Source organism: Acanthochromis polyacanthus, chromosome 9, assembly GCF_021347895.1.
Source record: "Acanthochromis polyacanthus isolate Apoly-LR-REF ecotype Palm Island chromosome 9, KAUST_Apoly_ChrSc, whole genome shotgun sequence".
Taxonomy (NCBI): Eukaryota; Metazoa; Chordata; class Actinopteri; family Pomacentridae; genus Acanthochromis; species Acanthochromis polyacanthus.
Window position 1 is genome coordinate 20,698,241 of NC_067121.1, and position 22,515 is coordinate 20,720,755.

Below are 22,515 nucleotides of genomic sequence, written 5' to 3' on the forward strand. Positions count from 1 at the left end.
TTGCCTCGTCACTGAGATTTGATTTCTGTTGAAGATGCAACCCAGCTCGCTTATTTTCACATGAAAGCTGGCCAAGTTATGACTGCACAGACCAAATTCACGAACAAAGACACACAGCAAGTCATAAATTGAGCCAGTGTGTTATATAAGCAGTGGATGTGTCTTTCTTGCACTGTGGGCCTTGGATTAAAGCTTTTGTGACACTGCACTGCACTTGCAGATGATTAACAGTTTGAAGTAGCATCCAAATGAATCGCTTCTCCACTTGCATCTCGTCTTTCCTGCAGTATGCCAAGGTATCAGCAACCGTTTAAACCTCCTGGGTTCTAAAGACGACCACTACCTGAACATGGTGAAGACCTTCAGTAACTGCACCGTGGTCCTGGAGAACCTGGAGGTCACCCACATGGAGGAGCATCGTGACCTGTCCTTCCTCAGGGTAAAAACTGCAAACAGTTAGATGTTGAGGCTGAACACGCACATAACAGACTGGTGAAGGTTACTATTATTTTAAGTTGTCTCTTTGGTGGTCTGAAGCCAGTCTGCCAAGCAGTCTGTCCTGGATCGCTGCAGATCTTCACCGCTCATCTCGCCTCAGATAGCTAAAATTAGTGGAGAGTGAGAACTTATGATGAGACACTGTGTTTATAATGTTCTGGTTGGAGCTTTGCTTCAACACCAGCTGTAAAGACGGTTGTGAACGCTGGGCAGACGTGATAAAGGACCACACACACACACTTACATACAGACTAGCACACAAACATAGAATAACATACAGTCAGCAGACATGATGCAGCAGTTCCAAGAGTTTAGTTTATCATAAAAAAGAGTAGACATATCACTTTAAAAAAAAAAATCCCCTTCATGTCACTGTCATTTTTCTCTCTAAACTGTAACCTCTGTCCAGCTGTCATAATCCAGATGCTGGAAGCTCTGAGTTGAGTCAATATTCTAATGGATGCCTCCCTCATGGCTTTTTTTCCCCCGAGCTACATACATAAAACCCCAACCATGTCATTGTTGAAACCAGTGAGAAAGACCTACAGACAATAGTCGGAACTAAAAAACTACTCATGCAGTCACTCAAATGCATATTTTGAGAGAAAAAACATAATGAGTTCTAAAGGTCTTCTAAAATTATTTATATTCTAATTTTTAAATCAATTAAAATATGAAAGAGCAAAAGACAGTGCTTTTGTTGCTTTAGTCTGTCATTACCATGGATTACCTATTTCACTATATTCTGATATACATAAATGATGTAAATAAAGAAAATGACACAGGCTCAAATTTTAATGCTGATTTGTTTTGCTCTCACAGTTAGAAAACCAGTAACTTTGCACATTCTTTAATTCACAGACAAATATTCTCTTTTTTCTGCAGTCTATTGAAGAAGTGGGTGGATATGTCCTGATTGCCCTTAACTCAGCATCCAAGATTTCTCTGGAGAACCTGCGCATCATCCGAGGACATACCCTCTATGAGGGAGACTTTGCACTTGCTGTGCTCGCCAATTATGACAAAGACATAGAAAAGGGCACCAATCAGCTTCATCTAAACAGCCTAACAGGTAAATCTCAGTAGTTTTTTAAAACTGCAAAAATTCATCAGGTTCATCAAATTCACATCGTGGCTACTTTTGCAGAAATCCTAAAAGGAGGTGTAACCTTTGGGAAAAACCAGCTATGCAATGTGGAAACGATCCAGTGGTATGACATTGTCAGTGACGACAACAAACCCAAGATGGAGCTCCCAATTGCTAGCAACAACCCACTTTGTAAGTATTACATTTCACAACAGAAGACAACAAAACAAAATAAGTTAATCTGTCTGTGTTTTGTGTGTTTTAAGGGTGAGGTGAGTTCAACATTTTGCAATGTATCTTTTCAACCACCTTTACAGGTAGAAGATGTGACTCGAGCTGCTTCAATGGTTCATGTTGGGCATCTGGTCCTCAAAATTGCCAGACTTGTAAGCTCTACATTTATATTTCAGTTTTTTGATCATGTAACAATACCAAGTGATAACACAGGAACTGTACATACTGTATTCATCCACCCATCCATCTGTTAATCCATCCATCCATTACCTAGGGTCTATCCCAGCTGACTTAGGTCGAAGGCAGGGGACAGGTCACCAGTCTATCACAGGACTTCACAGAGAGACAAACAATCACACTCACATTCACACCTACGGACAATGTAGAATCATCAGTTAACCTCAGCATGTTTTTGGACTGTGAGAGGAAGCTGGAAAACCCAGAGAAAATCCACGCATGCACAGAAAGAACATGCAAACTCAATGCAGAAAGATCCCAGGCCAGGGCACGAACTAAAGATCTTCTAGCTGCCAAGGCAACATTGCTAACCACCGTCCACTGTGCAGCCACTGTACATATCCTAAAACACTGAATGGTCTCTCCATATTATATTAATTAGAAACACTGGGCTTCTCTGCACTCACGCATGATAGGCTAATTTAATTTTAAACTACATACAGACAACAACAAGATGAGACTAATTTGTGCACCTGCTCATTTTCACCATCATTTGAACGTGTTAAAATCCTCTAATGTACCGTTTTGAAATGGCCTCAGAAACAAAAACAGAAAAATGAGTTGCTGGTGCTGGTCACTACACCAAATTTGTGTTGTTTCCATCTCCAGTAACAAAGCTGAACTGTGCACAGGCAGTGCTCTAAGAGATGCAAAGGACCTTTCACCAAGTGGACTGCTGCAATGAGCATTGTGCCGCAGGATGCACAGGACCCAGACGGACCGACTGTCTGGTGAGACAAACGACACCTTCATGTGGCAGGAAACAACATGAATAAAGACAAAACGCTTAAACAGCAAAAACATGCTGAATATTCATACTTACTCCATGATATCTGCACAAGAACTCTCCAGCACAACAAAGCTCTTCTCTCAGCAGCATCTGTTTTTATGATCAGAAATATTGTTATTGGTTTTCAGTACCAATGAGACATGTAACTGCTGATAAATCTTTCATTTGGCAGTGCCTGAGTATCAGCGTCTGCTCTCCCTCTCTATGCAGCTCTGCAGGATTAAGCCGAGGCTGTGATAGAGGAATGCAGTGTTATCATTAGTGTGGGGGCTCTGTTTTGGTCCCGATGACTGTTGTTTGTGCTGCAGGCCTGTCGAGACTTCCAGGATGATGGGGTGTGTAAGGACTTCCTGCCCAGGCCTCATGCCGCTACGATCCCAACCTGCACCAGCTGGTCCTAACCCACATGGAAAGTACAACTTCGGGGGCCACCTGTGTCAAAAAGCTGCCACACGTAAGAGAAACTTTTCTTGCGCTTTAGCCAATTTCTTGTTAAACTTTCAGTCCTTCTAGACGTGGATATATTTGTTACCCTACATAAAAGCACATAGCGTAGCTGTTGTTTCCACAGTCAAGGTAAATAAAAGCAAAGTTGTGGGCTTCATTTGGCAATATGAAACACACCATGCATGACTGGGAGCTTTTTTTCACATTGTGGTATGGCTGAACAAGTGCCCAGGTTGTCCTTCAGGGTTGTTAAACATTCAGTGGTTACAGTTAGTCCAAGTTTAATTATAAACTGTATAAACAGGAAAAGAAAATTGATTGAGTTTCAGGGTGTGTTAATGCAACAACCTTTCTTCATAAGTTTAACTTACACTGGTCTGGCTCCGTATTACCCAATCTATATTGTGTGACCTACATTATCTACCTCTAGTCCTGCTGGTGGTGTAACTGCTACAAGCTATTATTGCTGAAAGGAACATTCAGACTTTTATTTGTTTTACTTTTGGCCTTCTTTGTCCAGACGCTTTGTAATATCAATCTGTTTGTGATGAATCTGACATGATTTTGAAAGTGAACCTCCTATATTTTGCAATCACCCCAGATAATTATGTTGTGACTGATCATGGAGCCTGTGTGCGGACGTGCAGCGGTAACACATACGAGGTGGATGAAGGAGGAATAGGAAATGCGCCAAATGTGATGGACTGTGTCCAAAGGTGGGAGGTTAAGCTGTTTCTGTGCAACCTGGAGACATATTTCTGACAACAAACAAAACACAGTTTTGTAGTGGTGGATCATAATTAACACACTAAGGCCATTTTCTTAAGGAAAATGCTTTGGCACAATTCAGAGGTACACAAGTGAGGCATATATTGGAGTTTGGTGCTTCTTTATTTGTGCATAGAACTGACCGGACACCTGCCATGAGCACGTAAGAAGGTTTACGAATATTTATGACTGTTGTTAAATACTATTTGGTCAATTATGCCTTTTTAATAAAAAATGGACATAATATAAGATGTCCTTGTTATGACAACTTGACAGTTATCAAGGTTAGGGTTGTATAAGGAGGGTTTAATGGCTAGTTTGAATTCAACCACTCCTGAGATCAGGGAAAACATAATGACACAATTAGAATGGTCTCATGACAACAAATGTCAGCACTAGTCACATATGAACAGTTTATTGCAATGTAAAACACATGAAGCTGAATAGCTTTCCTTAAGGTCGATGCCTGTTTATGGACAGCTTTATGGCCACCTCAAATAATATCCACATGAAATAACCCTATTGAAAATTGTCATAACAGTCATAAACATTTATAAAGACGCCTTCATGATCAGGTCACGTCAGTCTTGAGTCAGATGTTACCTATGCTTTCTACTCCATCACTTTATATAGAAGATATGATTTAAAATATGGTTTTAAAGAATCTGTTTGGCATTTTGAGAAATATGCTTTATTTGCTTACTTGCTGGGGAGATTGACACCTCTCTTATTGCCAGCCAACAGGTTAAAAAGACATGTTTTGTTTTAACAAAAAAGACCAGCATTTCACCGTTTATCAGAGCCTGAAATTTAAAAAACCCTCAAGAATCAGGAGATTTACAACTCTCTGACTATCCTTAAACTAATTATGTACGAAAAGCAGCTTGTTGGGAAGATTGTCCAAATCTAAATCTTGACATGTCATCACAATCACTTTATTCTACATGTCTCAGTTTAAAACAGACCATTGTCACTTACAGGGTTTTGTAAAAAACAAACAAAAAAACTCTGTTCTCCTTGGTGCAACTAAGAAGCTATTTGTATCTCAGCTGCAACCAACCACAAGACAAAAATTCTGAGATTTTTCAGCTAAACTGAGCTGAACTACAGGCGGATAAGAGGCAAGAATGGAAACAAAAGACCAATTTTAAATAGTAACATATCAGTAGTATGTAGACTTACCACATCTTGTGGCCACTTGTACACTATTGTACATGTCAGTTTTTGTAAAATGTTTTTTTTTTTTTGTAAAATTTTGGAAATAAGCAGATAAATTTGCCGTTTTCTATGCTATACTGCACAGAACACATTGAGTTCTGTCTTCTTCTAGCCATGGTTGGCATGTATTTGTGGAGGTGCATGACTTAATATTGGGGTGAAAAATGAGCTCACAGACAGGAAAATTGTGACAGGAGCAAAAAAACAATCAGAGTTCACAGGGTCACTTTTATTTAACCTTTATTTTACCAAGAAGTCCCTTGAGATTAAAAATCTCTTTTCCAAAATATAGCAGACAGATACTTTATTCATCCCCTTGAGGAAAGTCAAGTGTTTTGCTAGGCTAAACAGCTTTATGCTAAGTGAAACTGCAATGTGTAGTCTTTTCAGTTTGTGGCGAGAAAACAAATGAAAGTATGTTACAAAATGCTAAACTTTCTCTTTAACTCAAAAACCATATCATTCTGTGATAAACAGAATATTGTTGTAGAAAAGCTAATAGTATACAGTTAGCTAATGGGATTAGCAACGCATTTGACATCTACATGCTGATGCAAAATGGGAGCATACTGTCAGCGTAATGAGCATGCTTGACCATTTCTAAAACTTTTTAAATGGGTTTTACTGATAATGATACTTTTTACTGTACTTCCATTAAGATCTTGCTTCTATTACACATCTGAATACTCCTTCTAACACAGTTTATTTGTTTCCTTAATTGTTTACAGTGTGCAATGGACTTGGAACAGGAGACCTGACTCATGCTTTGTCCATTAATGCCACAAACATCGACTCCTTTAAAAACTGCACCAAAATCAATGGTAACATTGCCATCATGCACCCATCGATTTATGGGTAAGTTGATGATATTAATTGTATACGGTTTCCATGCCAATCAACATCAGCTGTAATAGATTGCTGGGCATCTCAACCAAAACCCAATTATTTGTATTATTTGTAGGGATACATTTACCAAAACACCCAAGATGGATCCTGCCCAGCTTGATGTGTTTAAGACAGTTAAGGAAATTACTGGTAAGACGACGTAAGACATGACTAATGCATGGCACCATAAAATGCAGAGTTTCACAATTAACAAACCATTTGTTGCTTCAGGATACTTGTGGATTCAGACGTGGCCAACAAGCATGAGCTCACTTAGTCCTTTTGAGAATCTGGAGATCATTCGAGGAAGAACTAAACGGTATGTTCCTTGTAAAGACCCCCCGTAGATTCACAAGCGCTGGATCACAAGGAAGAAATTAGTTTTTCAGGCGTTGACTATTATTCAAGGCTGTCATAAATTCTTATTTTTTTCTTCTTGTCATTCTCTTCCACTTTGTGTAGTGGGAGCCGCAGTGTGGTTATGACTCAGCTCGGTATCAACTATCTGGGCCTTAAATCCCTCAAAGAAATCAGTGATGGAGACGTGGCCATCATTAGGAACCGGGACCTCTGCTACACCAACATCAGCCAATGGAAGAGGCTCTTTAAATCAGACAGCCAAAGTGCCATGATAGAAGAAAATGCTGATGCTGCCACGTGCGGTAAATTGAGTTTCCAAAACCAAATTCAGTTAGATCCATGTTTTTGTAGCTTTTCATTACGTAATCCAGATTTAATCAGTGGGGCTTAATATCAAAATTGGATAATTGTGTGTGCAAGAGCTCTCCTTGAGATTGTATGTTTGGTTACAGCTCTGAGAAACAACACGTGTGACAGGAAGTGTACCACAGACGGCTGCTGGGGTCCAGGCCCAGACATGTGTTTTGCCTGCCGTGACTACAGCCGTGATGGGAGCTGTGTTGACTCCTGCAACATCCTGGAGGGGTAAGGGAGGAATCTGGGACTGACTGCCTTTTAAGCTGCGCTCCTTATTTTAGACAAACAAGCGTCTAAACATCAGATCTGTGTACTCAACAGTTCACTCCTTCAAAGTCTATTTTCGTACCATGAGCATATACCGACTGTGACATTTGATGAGTTTGGGGATTATTGAAAGAAATGCTAAGACCAAATATGATCTGAGGTATTTTGAAGTTAAATCTCCAGTAGATGTAAGACAAACAGTGCAGCAGAAATGGTGCATTCACTCACATGTGTTTATCTTTGGAGATCTCTGTCAAACATTGAATCTTGACAGGCTTACAATTAACTTCTGCCCTCAAAGAAGGGATGAAGAATTTCACTTCACATGTAACTGTTTGAAATGAGGCGTGCTGGCGGTGAGAGTTTGTCAGCTCTGTTATTGTTTTTGCAGAGAACCACGGGAGGTGGTCGTGAAAAAAACCTGCATGGAATGTCACCCGGAGTGTCGGCGCATGAATGGGACTGTGACCTGCAGCGCGCCTGTATGTGTGTCACCAAACACTGAACTAATACGACAAACAAAACAATTATAGTCTTGTTAAACCATTTATGAATTTAAAATCTTGCATTTTTGTGTCAGTCACTTGGAATCAAAGAGTGTCACTAATGAATATTTGAGCATCATGAAATCTGTTCCAGAAGTGCTGCTGCTTGCTCATTTCTCCATTCACAACAGCCTTAATAGACCACAATGCAGTTCAGCCACAAGACATGCTGTGTTTTGAATAAGGGGTGTGGCTGTGTGATATAACTGTCTTCTTTTATAAGCTCATAATCCCATCTTTGATTAAAAACGAGTTCAGGCTCCTTTTTGGGAAATAACTGGCATTATTATCAAAAATTAATGTCTAAGTTGAAGTAAGATAAGACTGAATTGTATTCACCCCAAATGGAACTGCTGTGTTAGATGCTGCTCCAAAGGCTGAGGTGGATTTAAGGAAAGTAATAAATGACAGCTCCTGTATCAGATGACTGAATTGTTATCAAACTTGTCTTTTCACTGGCCTGACTTTGAAGTGTCTAACACGACTCTGTGGGTTTCCATTGCCAAACATTTGCTTCTTTATGAGGAAGAATGATGCAGCTCCCTTTGAGAAATTATTACTATGAGACAGTGCGGTTAACATAATATTTACAACTACTCCAATAGAGTTGTAAACATCATGAGTCTTTTTTTTTTTTTACTTCCAGGGTTCTGGAAACTGCACTAAGTGTGCCAACTTCCAAGATGGACTGTTCTGTGTCTCCCGCTGTCCCCAAGGCGTGCCAGGGGAGGACGACATGCTAGTGTGGAAATATGCAGACGAGATGAAAGTGTGCCAGCTCTGCCACAAAAACTGCACTCAAGGGTAAAAGCATTGTTCAGTCGAACTGAGAACTGGCACTACTTTTCTCTGTGTTGCAAACATTTGCCTGTCGTAATAGTGATGCAGAAATGATTTCCAGGCCTGAAGGTTCAGCTGGGGTTGTGTTGGCACACATTCTAGAGTAAGGTCGCTGTTAAAAGTGAGGCAATTCTTGCTGAGATGATTGAAATCAGACAATTTAGGACAGACTGAAAAATGATATTTTAAGACATTTAATGTTATTACTCCGCCAAGGAACAGGGTGGAGTTCTGTGACGATCAGCGTATGCTTGTCCGTCTGTCTGTTAGCAACATTACTCAAAAACGGACTAAAAGATTTGGATGAAATTTTCAGGGAAAATCAGAAATGATACAAGGACCAAGTGATTACATTCTGGCAGTGATGTGGCTTATAGACTGGATCCAAAGATTTGCTAAAGATTTCTGTGTCATTGCGAGACAGCAGGACAGTGTCACTGTTGCTATGACAACATCAGCTGCCTGCTGACGATCACATGATTGCAATCCTACTATAAATCAACCGCTGCGGACTTATCAGGACCTATCTATTGGGAATAATACAAGGAACAATTGATTAAATTGTGGGGTGTTTCCAAGTACCATCAATTCCTGTCGCCGGCTACATATTTAGGTCACGTGATTTAGTGTAACGTACAAAATGTACACTTACATAACACACGCCTGTGCTCAGCACAGGATTATTTTGTTTGTGGGTACATCTATATTAAATAGTCACATTCTATAGTGTCGCGATTTGTGCCACAAGTTTTTTCAACATTTCATCCGCCTTAAATGATACAACTGAGCAGCCTTGGCGTTGTACTGCATTCTCTAAATGCTTTTCTTGTTTCAACTTGCAAATGAAAGTTGACCTGCTGCCTTGAAAACGCAAATCAACTCAACCTTTGTTTGAACTCAATAAAGTTCATCTCCTTGATATAACTACAAAGTTCTAGTTGCTCAACATTGTTTTTAAGTTGTGTAAGTTTATTTAACTTTGTCCTCAGACAATAAACACTAACCTTACATCCTCAGTGCGAGAAAACCTTATTTAACAAGTCAAACAAGCTCACATTTTGATATTCGTAGAACTCACACCTTCAGGTTCTATAGTTATATAACTTTCCATTTCAAGTTAAGAAGATTTGCATTTTAAATATGTTTCAACTTCTATGCATAAGTTGTAGTGACTGATTGTTGCAAGTTTCCTATATTTATTAATCATAGTTAATAGTTGCAGTGCATGTGTTGTCAGAAATGTATTTAGAAAAACAGTGTTATACATAAACTATGATCTCAAACCTGCGTCACAACACAGATGATCAATATCATAAGATCAACGGAAACAATGTTGCTCTTAATTACACATACCCACATCAAGACACTTGAGCGTTTACACATTGGTCCCACATTTTCCAACAGTCTAATAATTTCAATATACTGAATATGAAAAACAGAGTACATTGTAAAATATTTACCAAATACTGCCAAAACTGTAACTGACAGTATAACACATGAAGAAAGAGAAGTAAGGGCTAATGAGAGCTTTTATGAACCATATAATTAACTTCCTTGACTAGGTAGAATAATCATTGAAAATAATTCTAAAATAACTTAGTTGGTTCATCATGAAAGTTACTTCCTCTGAAAAAATATAAACAATCAATACAGTTCAGAACAGCATTAGGTTTTCCACCTTAATTCTCTCCTCTTTTCATACCTGACCAGAGCTGTACAAACGACACTGTCAAAAAACAAGAACAATGTGCAGAACAAGCAAGAGTCCAAAACAACTACTCCTTTCTACCAGGAGCATGATGCACATTCATTTGTTTACATGCGATGTCCCATTAGCATGGCAAGACCTGTGGGCACCTCTCTGAGCTCCTGCAGGATGACGGTCTCCTCCACCACCACAACCACATTTAAGGCTTCCAGAGGAAATGCGTCAATCAGAGGTGTCCAGTCAGCAGTCCAATCTGCATTCCTTTCATGATCACATCAAGGGTTTCTCCATGAGATTACCATGACAAACACACACACACACACACACACACCTTACTTTATGTTACATTTCAAATGTAATTTTATGGCTTAAACTTATCAAAGTACAAATGAATTAAATACAGGGCAAAGAGCAAGGTCAGCATTCTGCAGTCACATTGCAGTAAAATCTTTCGTCTTTATTGTTTTTAGCTGAAGTTTCAACTCTGATGTATAAGTTATACTGACTGATTGTTATAAGTTTGCTCGGAAAGTAAGTCAGACGTATGTAGTGGAGTGAAAAGTACAACGTTTTACAGTAGAGATCCAGTGGCGTAGAAGTAAACAAGTCTTCAAACTTGAAAATTCCAATAAAATACAAGTACTAAATAATTTCTAAATTGTACCAAGTAAACTGTACTCAACTGGCAAAGGACTTGTCTCTTGCAAAACAATGCAGGCCATCTGTCCATGACAGCAGAGATGAGTGGCTCACCACCAACGATCTCCTTTCTCCACTGTGAGAATGTTGCAAGCATCAGTTTGTCCAGAACCTATGAATCTGGGTCCCTCTTCTGCATTTCCCCCAAGCGCAGACTCAGTATCCTCTGATTTAACAGTAGTCTGTCCATCAGGCAGCTCTGGCAGGTAGTGGATCTCTCTTTATTTGGACTGACTTGCAGTTTTCCTCTCGTCTCGTGCTTTTATTTACAAAAACTTCAGTGCATGCAGCAGCCATCATTATCTGAATATCTTCTATGATGCCCATGTCTATAATGTTTCATTGTTCTTCCTTGGCAACTTGGGAGAATGCACAAAACTTACATTTCCACTTCGTGAACTGGAAATGCTTGCTCAGGCCTGTAACAGAAAAATGCATTTCTATTACCTTGATATTGGCCTATCACAGATATATTGGTACCAGCATTTATGTTGTCACATCAGCTGAGATATAAACAAATAAATAAATAAGAAGTTGGTTTTAAAGATTACAAAGGAGAAAACGATGCTTGGGGTGATTAATAATTAAATTTACAGTGTTCAGGTTCACCTTTTTAATGCAGAGTTTTCATAGTAAAATGAATTAGTTGTTTATCAGTGTAATTTGTCATGGAGTAGTTTTAGCAACGTGAGGTTCGAAAAATTAATTAAACAACACTTACCATCATCATGATAAGAAACGTTGGTTATTCCATAATAAACCAAGTGGAGCTGCAGCTCTGCCATTTCTCCCCGCTGACTGTCAGACCACCACCATCTTTGCCCTCACCAAGCCAACAACTAACGTTGCTAATGTTGACTGAAGCTAGCTAACTTAAAGTCAAAGTCCAATGACAAACTTCAGTTGTTTATTAAAGAAAAACAAATATTGCACCAGATTAAAACAAACCAATGTTCCTATACTTTCACATTTTTAACCTTCTATCAAAAATTATTTATAAGCATGATGTACAAAGTTAACTCTTTTATCTTTATGTTACAACTTCAAAGTTAAGGGCAAATAGATTTTAAACTCATGTACACTCACCTCCAGTGTGTCTTTCAGCAGGAATAAAATCGCACGCGTTTTAACAGTCCACTTATTCAGACAGTAGGTTCACATATTAATCCGCCTTATTTGGATTGCCTTTGCAGGTGCATAGAATCCCTCCGCCAGCAGGAGTAGTCCTCTCATTGACCAAAACATGTCTGTGTTTTAGTCCAAATGAAAACATGACATATCTCCAGAATATAACAAGTTGTTTATCTATGTTCTTCAATCTTAACATTAGTTTATGGAGGTAAATTCAAATTCAGAACCAAGTACGTTTTCTCATGCTCTCAGACCTTCATTCCTGCGATATTTCTTTTATTTCTGTTTTCAACTGATAACTTGATGAAGCAAGTCCAGTCAATCTGAATCTGAAGTAAATTTAAGCTGCAAAAACTAGAATAGCCGAGTTCAAAATCTAACATTTTACAGCTAAAGACAAAATCTAAATTGACATGTTTTACAGTGATTTTTTGCAAATTTCCCCATTAACAACAAATAACATATGCTTGACATTATTTGTGTGTGAGGCATACTATAGTTTGTGAACTTCTGTAAACTTTTTTGTACCTTCCAGTCTGCCATTGGTTTGTCTTTGTTTCAGTATCAAGTTTTAGAGGTCTGCAGTACATTTAAGAACAAAACAATAATGGCTCCTACTGAAAGCAGACCTAATTTTCACAGTTATATACAATCAGCATTCAGCCATGGTGGTATACAAATGAGTAACAAGGGAAGTGGTTCTGGAATTAAACCGCTGAAAGCAGTCACTTTGATGAACCTCTGTAACGGCCTTGTGTAACTTTCTATGGAGAAAAATACGATATTTGTTTCCATAACTTTTCAATAGCTTGGCATTTCATAAATACATCACTGGTCTACATGGAAATAAACAGTCCCCAGTTGACCCCAGTGATTGATGCATCCATTCAAACTATTTAGTCTTGTAGACTTGTAGCAAATTACAGAGAACTTGGATGCTTTCAGTGGCAGAAATGAAATCAGATATGTTGTGAAGCATACAAGTAGGACAACAGTGAATTGTTTTTGATGGACAGTGATTGCTTCACAGGAAAGCAAGGGCTCTCTGCTGTCTTGGTGAATTTGCAGGAGGAAAGAACACTCACAGCATAGTTACATTAAATTCTCTTCATTGATTTATCCACAGGTGCATTGGGCCTGGCCTCAGCGGCTGCCATATTAAAAGGTGGGTAAATTCAGTGCACTGATCTGATCTTCATTCTTTAAGGGCACACCGGCTTTGTCTAAGTTTGGTGTGCCCATCATGTCCTTCCATGTTGAATGAAATTTACAGCTGTGCTCTGTTTTCTATCTGCATTCTTAAATCAGCTCGCTGTCTTTCAGCCCACCTGGTCTTTCCATGATTGCGGCTGGTGTAGTTGGTGGGCTGCTGGCTGTTCTTATTGCAGGCCTGTCTGTCTTTGTGTTGCTCCGCCGACGCCACATCAAGAGGAAGAGAACCATGCGCAGACTGCTCCAAGAGAGAGAGGTAAGATGAGGGAACTGAGTCACCACACTTGGAGGAACACACCAAGATGTTTAGACAGAAAGAGATTCCGTGTTTTGCTTTTCATATGCTACATTTTTTGATTTTTTTTTAGTATTAACATATTGAGCATTCAAGACATTCGATCCGTCTTTGCAGTTGGTTGAACCTCTTACTCCAAGCGGAGAGGCGCCAAACCAGGCTCTGCTGCGGATCCTGAAGGAACCTGAATTTAAGAAAATCAAAGTGCTGGGATCAGGAGCGTTTGGTACAGTTTACAAGGTAACAGAATGCCTCAGGGTTGTGTCTCAAACCAACTTATTGTCAAAACTGAATTTTAGTGCTGAGCTTTACTGAGGCTGGAGCTCTGTAGTGCTGTTTGTGCCAAGAACCAACACCCGTCAGTGTTTTCACTCATCTACATGTGTTGTCAATTTTTCAATTAAAGCACACATTTTGAACTCGCCAGATCACGCATGAGTGACTTCACTCTCGCTCTTATTAATGTGGGAATGTGTGCTTGCGCAATGACATTGTGGGAACTCATCTTCCATATAGGGACAAAAAGCTGGTCTCCTCTAGGTTAACTGTCTATTTTAGGGTTGGTTTCAGGTTAGAATAACTCTCCAGAGAAAGAATGTAAGTCAGGTCGATGTTCCTTTGTACAAAAACAAGTGTGCTCTTGGGTTTCTGCCTCTGTAAGGACAATTTTCACTTTTAGACCTTGATAGGACATAAGCAAAGTAGAGCCTACCAATAGAACACAAATGCACTGTATACTGTATGTGTTTATGGTGGGCCGTACTCAACCAGTGCTTGTACATCTTTATGATTGTACTGTAAGTGTATGCTTGCGTGACTTGATGATTCAGGTGTAATTGCAGCCTGTAAAACAAGAAACTTGTGTCCATACAGGGTCTGTGGGTTCCAGAGGGAGAGGATGTGAAGATCCCTGTGGCCATCAAGGTTTTAAGAGAGGCCACATCACCAAAAGCAAACAAGGAGATCTTGGACGTAAGTTCACTGATTTATGTGGTCAATTTTGGACTATGCTTACTGTAATACTGAGTCAGAACTAAAATGGGAATCCATTTCAAATGTTACTTCCCAGTCTCATTCAATTACGTGCATGCTCTTAGTTAAAAATAAAAAACTAGCAATTTTATGGTAATTTTGTAGGAAGTATCACAATATTTTGACTTGACTTTAAAGGTTCAGAAGTGTCTCGGTGTGTTACACAAAGTGAGTGACAGTTATTGCCCTCCAGATGTCAGTTTAAGAGTAATGTATCCTGTAATTTATAGCGTATGTAACTGTGTTTGAAACCAGTGGCCACATGTTTTCCTTGTAATGGAGAATGTGTCATGTTACAACTGTCACATGGGCCAGTAGGAAATGGGATTAATTCACTGGAAGGCAACGTGTGGGCGTCGGTGTGTAATCCAAAGCTGAGGTGTTGTGGAAAAGAATGCAGTCGTGAAGCCGCACTGAGAGAACAGCCTGCTCTGAAAGCATTATGCAACCAGACAAATGTGCATCTCAGATCCTGTGATTTTGTGGTCGTGCTGCTCCGTCACTGTACATCTGCACTCTGTGGTGGACACGCACGTCCTCTGAACTTCATGACTTGAGTTCAGTCTTGTGTTTTAAGTGAAAAAAAACCCCACTAACATCTTTGTCATCAGACTGTCAAAAATTACAGAGATCCTTGCAGAGAAGCGCTTATTTACTGAACAATGTTGATACTGTAATAGGCATATTAAAAACATTTAGGGTCCAATTGATATGCTCAGGACAGGAAACTTACTAAATATAGCTCAGTTTGAAGTGCTATTTGCACTGGTCTCCTTGCAGGAAGCCATTTTTATTGGCCAGTTCCGATTATCCCCATGTTTTTTTCTCAAAGCCGCTTTTCGCTTGTGATGACTGAGAGTTTCCACTCTCAGGCAGTGAAATAGAATTGGCTGTGAATGACTGCTGCTAAGTAACTCGTCGTTCTACACTGCGTATCTCCACATCTGTTTTCCAATCACTCAGCTGCCAGGATAAACATGGACGCCTCTACCAATATTTATGTAAAAGATGGAATACACTGTGAGACTTTCTGATCAAACAGATATTGCCTTTTTGTGCCTTTGAACCTTTACTCCATCAGTGGGAATTATGCCTTTTTCTATTTCCCATGCATCCCAACGTTGGCAAAATCAAGACAAAAACTCTTCTCTCTCTGAATGTATTTTTGCAGGAAGCCTATGTGATGGCGAGTGTGGAGCACCCCCATGTGTGTCGTCTGCTGGGCATCTGCCTAACCTCCACGGTGCAGCTCATAACCCAGCTGATGCCCTACGGCTGCCTGCTGGACTATGTCAAAGAGAACAAGGACAATATCGGCTCCCAGCACCTGCTCAACTGGTGTGTGCAGATCGCCAAGGTACGAGAGAAAGCTCTTCAAGTTACCAAGTTGCATGACATGGTCTGTTGAGTAGGTTGCACCTGCGTGGGGCTATAATTATTGTTTTACACACCTACAGTAGATATTAGGCAATAAATACATCAGTAATGTCTTTCAGTGTCATTTATTTTCAGCAACAATAGTGTTTATCCCATGTCTTTGTGGGGTTTTAAGGCATTCAGGGTGTGTGATAGACACAAAAGCAACTTGCATTTCTGCAGAACAAGTCCAGTTGTTTTTGTTGTTACAGCTGCTGTTAAACAGTACACAAGAAATTTTGTTGATTGATTAATCGGGCGATGATGACAACTACATCAGCGCTGTTCCATTTTTATTTAATTGTGTCTGATCACGCAATGTTTCTGTATTTCCAGCTGTATCAGACGGCTCGTGAAAGCACGACTCTTATGTAATAGCTTTCATCATTTGTTTGACAAAAGGGTATGAACTACCTGGAGGAGCGCCACTTGGTGCATCGTGACTTGGCAGCGAGAAATGTCCTGGTGAAGACTCCCCAACACGTCAAGATTACCGACTTCGGTCTGGCCAAACTCCTCAGTTCGGACGAGAAAGAGTATCACGCAGATGGAGGAAAGGTTGGTTGGAGTTTGGCTTGAAAGAATCTTTTTTAACCAGGATATAAAGATAAAGGTTGTGATCTAGACCTTGAACATTTTTTAAAATTTATAGTCACAGTTGTTGCCTAAATATTACCAACATTACTCATGGATTTATAGCCAGTTCCTAATCAGGTGGTTGGGAGACGGATGATTTCCTGTAGATAAATAAGCTACAATCCATAAAAGATGGCATTTTTGCACTTAGTTTTGCTCCAGATTGTTTCTTATGTAAGTGGCGTGCTATATAAATAGTTCCTGTCAGTGAACTGAGTTCTAAGAGAAATGACAAATCAGATAAGTTTTTTTTCTTATCATTGTTTCTTTGTGCCACTGGAAGGACTATTCTTCCTGACTACCAAAACACGTAGTGCTTGTATTTGCCTGTAGCTGCAGGGCAACCTATACACTTTGTGTCATGATGATTCCCAAATATTTGTTTTGGTTTTTTCTTGGTTTAACTCTGTCAGCAATCCAGTAACATAATAGAAAGTGCTTGGAGCAACATATTTACAGATCTGTATTGATGTACTGCCCTGTTATATTAGCAGAGCTCTGTTACATCTGGGTTATTCAACTATAATAAAATATTTAGTTTCTTCCCAGATATCTTTATTGCCTGTCAACACCAGAGGGACAGATGTGAGGACTATCCAGTTCTTGGAAACAAATCTGGACAAAGTTCAAACACAGAAATCCACCACTGCTAAGACATCCTTCAGTCACTGTAGTCATATGCTTTTGCTGCACTGAAATATTCTGTTAATTAAAGATTACAGAACAGTTTTCAAAAAGAAATTAGCTCTGGTCTTGTAGTACAACGAATGAGGAGATATTAATTGATTGAAAAACACATTTAGTTTGGAAGTGGACTTGATCCACTTGATCCAAAGAATAAATGAAATGAAATGAAATGAAATCCCAAAACATTGTCAACATTTTTAAAATTAAAATCCATATTACATATAATAATAATAATTTTAGTAACTTCATAATAAAATGTTCATTTTTGGATGTGTGACTATTGCATTTTTCCACCACTAGGTGACAGTACAGTTACATTCTACACTGAATGAGGCAAAGACTGTACTGGATTTCAATCTATGAAAGTGCTACAGTGCTTTGAATACAGATCCAAAATTTGTCTATATGTCAGTAAGATCTAAATTAAATTCTCACGTCTTTTAAGAAGCCACTACAGATATTGCCCTTCAGAGAGTCTACAAAGTCGGGGCTGCCGTCTCAAAGAGCTCATAGCTATTAGTTGTTGAACACCTTTGCAAGCACAGGCATGTGATGGCAAAAATGACCTACTAAAACATGTGAAACACAGTAGTTAGTGCAAATGGCTGCATTTGTAAAAACATGCTCAAGAAAACATTATATTCACTCTACGTTTTAAACATTTGGGTGTGGAATTTGCACTGGATTTGTGAATTGCAATACTCATTTTTCTTCTGCAGGTACCAATTAAATGGATGGCGCTTGAATCTATTCTGAACAGAACCTACACACACCAGAGTGATGTATGGAGTTACGGTAAGCCACAAGCTTTATGTTGAGAATACATGCTATACCTCTGACCCAGTAAGACAGATCCCAGCATGCAGTGTCCCAGATTGAGCTTCAATCCTTGTTTAACTTCAGATATGTAAATCATCTGGGTCTCTGTACTCCTGAGTATTGGTGACGGTCTCACTGGAGAAATATTTATTCACTGCTAAATAAAGTGTTTTACCAGCAAGCGAGGCAGAGGGAGGACAGTCATTCTAAAGCTTCAGATCGGATGTTGTTTTTGGATTTAATAAAGCTTGTCAACATTTTAAAGCAGAAAATGAAAAGGGGGAACATCTTGCTCGCATCTGCGATTTTAGGACACAGGTAGCAGACACCTACACACCAGCAGTCTCAGATGGACAATTTCACGTCAGAAGAGATTGTTGCCTCAACCCACATAAACAGTTCTTCCAGCCCAGGAGCACGCACATGCACAGATGCCTGCACACACACACACACACACACACACACACACTGAAACCAAGCACAGCACAGTCTTTTTGAGTGGGCCAGCTTCCAAATCTTCTTTTCCCGAGGGTTTGATCAAGCCTTCCGCTCAATATGGCAAAAGCATCAGCAGACCCTGGCAGAAGTGGCGGGCTTCCTTTCCTCCTTTTCCCGTCTTCAGTTCCTCCAGCACAGAAATGCATCCTGCTAACTCCCACTCCTGCAGGCAGAGCCAATTTGTCAACATAGCTATTTTGATACTGTGTGATATTTGAGAAGCGTACATCCTGTCACTGTCATTTCTTCCCTTTTATTGGGAGCAAAACAAAGTGAAAGACAGCTCATCAAACTGACATTTACCATCTGTCCTCCTTTCTGCTCTGTAGGTGTAACAGTCTGGGAGCTGATGACATTTGGGACCAAACCATATGATGGGATTCCAGCCAGTGAAATAGCTGGGGTCCTGGAGAAAGGAGAGCGCCTGCCTCAACCACCAATATGTACTATAGATGTCTACATGATCATGGTGAAATGTAAGCTTGGTGGAAGGCTTCTAGCTAATCTGATCAGTGTACATATAATTTACATAACTTGTAGACATTTAGTACTTAATATTGGAGCTGCACCAACAACAACAAAAAAATACCAACAATTATTGTACTATTATATTAATCGCTTAAGTCATTTTTTTAAGGAAAGGTGCACAAATTTGATGGTTGCAAATCCTCAAACATTAGAATTTGTTGCTTTTCATTGTTTTATATTATAAAACAATTGAATATCTTTAGTTTTCCACCTTGGACTCTGTGATGTTGTGACTGGAGCTTTTTCCCCACTGTTTTCTAGTGTTTTGTAGACCAAACAATTAATCAGTTAATCAAGAAAATGAACGGCAAATGAATCTGTGATAAAAAATATTCATTAGTTGCAGCATTACTTTTTGTCTGTTTTTAATATGTGCTGTATTTAATCAAGCCATTTTCCTTATTTGTGTTTTTAGAATCTCTTAAATCTTCCTGTTTTTGCTATTTCTGTCAATTTCTGCTAATATCTTTGCAAGGAATATTTACATTTTATCTCACTGTGTCCACTTATCGTGATGATCTCTGTTGATGCCCAGGTTGGATGATCGATGCAGACAGCCGGCCTCGTTTCCGAGAACTAATAGCTGAATTTACAAAGATGGCTCGTGATCCATCCCGTTATCTTGTCATCCAGGTATACTTTTACCCCAGTCCTTCCTTAAAAATAAACTGTTCAGACCTGCTGTCCATTTGATGACTCGGGCAAATATTTCTATTTCAGGGTGATGACCGCATGCACCTACCCAGTCCCACAGATGCTAAATTGTACCGCAGCCTGATCAGCGGGGAGGACATGGAGGATGCTGTGGATGCAGATGAATACCTGGTGCCACAGCATGGCTTCTTCAGCAGCCCAAGCACCTCCCACACCCCACTGCTTCACTCCACAGTAAGCTCCTTCATACAAAAAAAGAAAAGCAATCAGAGGGTTTTAGATCTGGTCTGTCTGGCCATCTGTGTCTCAGAGGTAACCTTTGTGTTACCACAGCTTTGATTTTGGCTAAAGCTAAGAAGTTATGCATTCTGGCACTAGAACAATAAAGAAAATGTTTTTTCTTCAATACCACTGCTGATATTTCAGAAAATCTTGGAAGGGTGACTCATTTCTACTTTGTGGGCAGGCGTGTAAGATAAAAACAGAACACTATAATTTAAACACAGCATTTCTAACTTTAAAAAACGCCCGCACTGCCACACCAATGGTCCAGTTTAAAATGAAAGTCAAAGCAAAAAGTGCAATGATGTTATCAGATGTACTTAACAAAAATAGAAACAGTGACTTATTATCAAATCATATAAAATTTTTATAACTTATGGGAATAAGTGAGACAGACTAGACACCATGAAACAACCAAGTCTGCACTATACTGTAAATGATAATAGGCAGCTAGAGAGTGGGGACATAGACCAGAAATCACAAGTCAGAAACTAGTGTTACACCCTTTGCATTGTATAGTGGCACACATTTGTGACATACAAAGTTAATGAGCTTGTTGGCGCTGCTTGGGGAATGAATAACAGGAACACGTAGTCAGATACATCCATCCAGTTTAAGATTATGTCTCATGCAATGCTGTCTGACACAATTTCTGAGTCTGTGAAGACCGACTACCCCCTTTATATGTCATATTGCCACAAGGTGGTGTACTTTTTCTGAAGACTCATTCTAGTGTACTTGTGAACATCACAACTTATGGTACGATTTTCCACCTACAGTATTGTTTCAAATTGCACTGACTGTGCTATTGGTGTCCTGTGATTAATAGTCAAAAGCTTCAAGATAGTAGCGCCATGACTCCTTAACCATCCACCCATCCATTATATATATATATATATACTGTTTAATCCTCAGTAGGATCACAGGGGGACTGGAGCCTGTCCCAGCTGACCGAGGGTGAAGGCAGGAGACACTCTCACCAGTCTATCACAGAGAAAAACAATCACACTCACATCCACACCTGTGGACAATTTAGTTTACCAATTAACCTGGGCATGTTGTTGGACTGTTGGAGAAAGCCAGAGTATCCAGAGAAAGCCCACACATGCACAGGGAGAACATCCAAACTCCATGCAGAAAGATCCCAGGAAGGCCGAGACGCAAACTGGGGATCTTTTAGCTAGCCAGTACTAACCACCAAGCCACTGTGCAGCCCTTCTTTTACCATGTAAGATTTAAAAATTGACAAATATTAAGATATGCCAAACTGCATGAGTATAGTACAGACAGAGAAAGAATCATCAGATATGATATACCTTCTAGCATATATAATATATCACTATTCTTACATCAACAAAAGGTCTAACACTGCTGCTAAACTGGAAACTACTGGGCTGCATTTAATTTCATTTAAACTAAAACAGCTGTTGTTGACCTGTTCCATCATAGTTTCTACTAATCATAAGATCTTTTTACACAAATCTGAGGTTCACAGCCAAAACATTGTCAGTGTATTTAATGCTGTGAACTTTCAGTCGCAATTGAGTCAGCTGAACTCATTAAGGGTTGAAAAAAGTACATCTAATGATACCTTTACCACACACACACACGCACCAGATTCAGTCAAATTGACCTTCATTGTCCAAACAGTGAAAGAGAAAAAACAGCTGCTTTGGAGACAAGACGGAGATTTCCCAGAAAAAGCAGCTTTAATTGAAGAAGAGTTAGAGGAAATGTCACCACAGTGCACACTTTACCACCATGCAGTCAGCTGTTTGAAAATTTAATTGTGCTATTTTAACCGTGTTTTGGGAAATGGGATTTCTGCATAAATCATTACCCTGTGAGTCAGAATGGAAATAAACACAGTCATTTTTTAGCTTGTTGAAAACAATCAGCTCTCACTTCAGTCAGCGGTGACAGAAGTACAGCTGCTAAACTGAATCTGGGTGATGGCACAGTGCAGGGAGCTAATTGTCCTGACATGAGTCTAAAGGACCAGTGTTACCTGGACTGAACCCCTCTGACGCTCACAGCTGGCCTCATTCTGCTTACCTGTCCTGTCCTGACCCTATTGAATCACCCTCCTTCATCAGCCCATCACCCACGTTTCCTCCCACTTGAACTTGGATTGATGAGAGCTGACTAAGGAGAACTCTTCTACCTCAGGTTCAGTGAAGGCCGTGCGTAGGTCTGGCTCTTCTACCTGGGATCGTTGCCGGCCACTGACAGCCTAGTTAGCCCATAGGAGCCTTTAAATTTGATTACCTTTACAGGCAACCAGGCACACTGTTTCAAATCTTTGTCCAATAAAAGCTCAGAAAAGGCCTGCTTTTGTAATATCACTGTGGGGGCATAGCTTACTAGGGGTCGAGATTTATTTAT

The 22,515-nt window shown here is 39.7% G+C and overlaps 1 protein-coding gene and 1 long non-coding RNA gene across 2 annotated transcripts in view; one reads left to right on the forward strand and one right to left on the reverse strand.

Annotated features, from left to right (window-relative positions):
- The window catches only part of egfra (epidermal growth factor receptor a (erythroblastic leukemia viral (v-erb-b) oncogene homolog, avian)), a 49,248-nt gene that overhangs the window by 20,990 nt on the left and 5,743 nt on the right, over positions 1-22,515 (forward strand). The window contains 30 exon segments of the mRNA XM_051953436.1: positions 288-439; positions 1,384-1,570; positions 1,646-1,777; positions 1,903-1,971; positions 2,666-2,688; positions 2,690-2,725; positions 2,728-2,787; positions 3,155-3,193; positions 3,195-3,212; positions 3,214-3,238; positions 3,241-3,300; positions 3,895-3,969; positions 3,972-4,008; positions 6,006-6,134; positions 6,241-6,314; positions 6,396-6,483; positions 6,627-6,826; positions 6,977-7,109; positions 7,540-7,630; positions 8,340-8,497; positions 13,198-13,236; positions 13,380-13,539; positions 13,696-13,818; positions 14,452-14,550; positions 15,782-15,967; positions 16,429-16,584; positions 18,069-18,144; positions 18,996-19,142; positions 19,730-19,827; positions 19,915-20,082. Coding sequence (XP_051809396.1) covers positions 288-439; positions 1,384-1,570; positions 1,646-1,777; positions 1,903-1,971; positions 2,666-2,688; positions 2,690-2,725; positions 2,728-2,787; positions 3,155-3,193; positions 3,195-3,212; positions 3,214-3,238; positions 3,241-3,300; positions 3,895-3,969; positions 3,972-4,008; positions 6,006-6,134; positions 6,241-6,314; positions 6,396-6,483; positions 6,627-6,826; positions 6,977-7,109; positions 7,540-7,630; positions 8,340-8,497; positions 13,198-13,236; positions 13,380-13,539; positions 13,696-13,818; positions 14,452-14,550; positions 15,782-15,967; positions 16,429-16,584; positions 18,069-18,144; positions 18,996-19,142; positions 19,730-19,827; positions 19,915-20,082 — 3,038 coding nt within the window.
- Positions 9,485-12,511, reverse strand: LOC110949232 (uncharacterized). Its single transcript, XR_002595572.2, has 2 exons — positions 11,662-12,511; positions 9,485-11,359 (listed from the first exon to the last, which is right to left on the reverse strand). It is a non-coding gene; the product is annotated as an uncharacterized LOC110949232 (long non-coding RNA).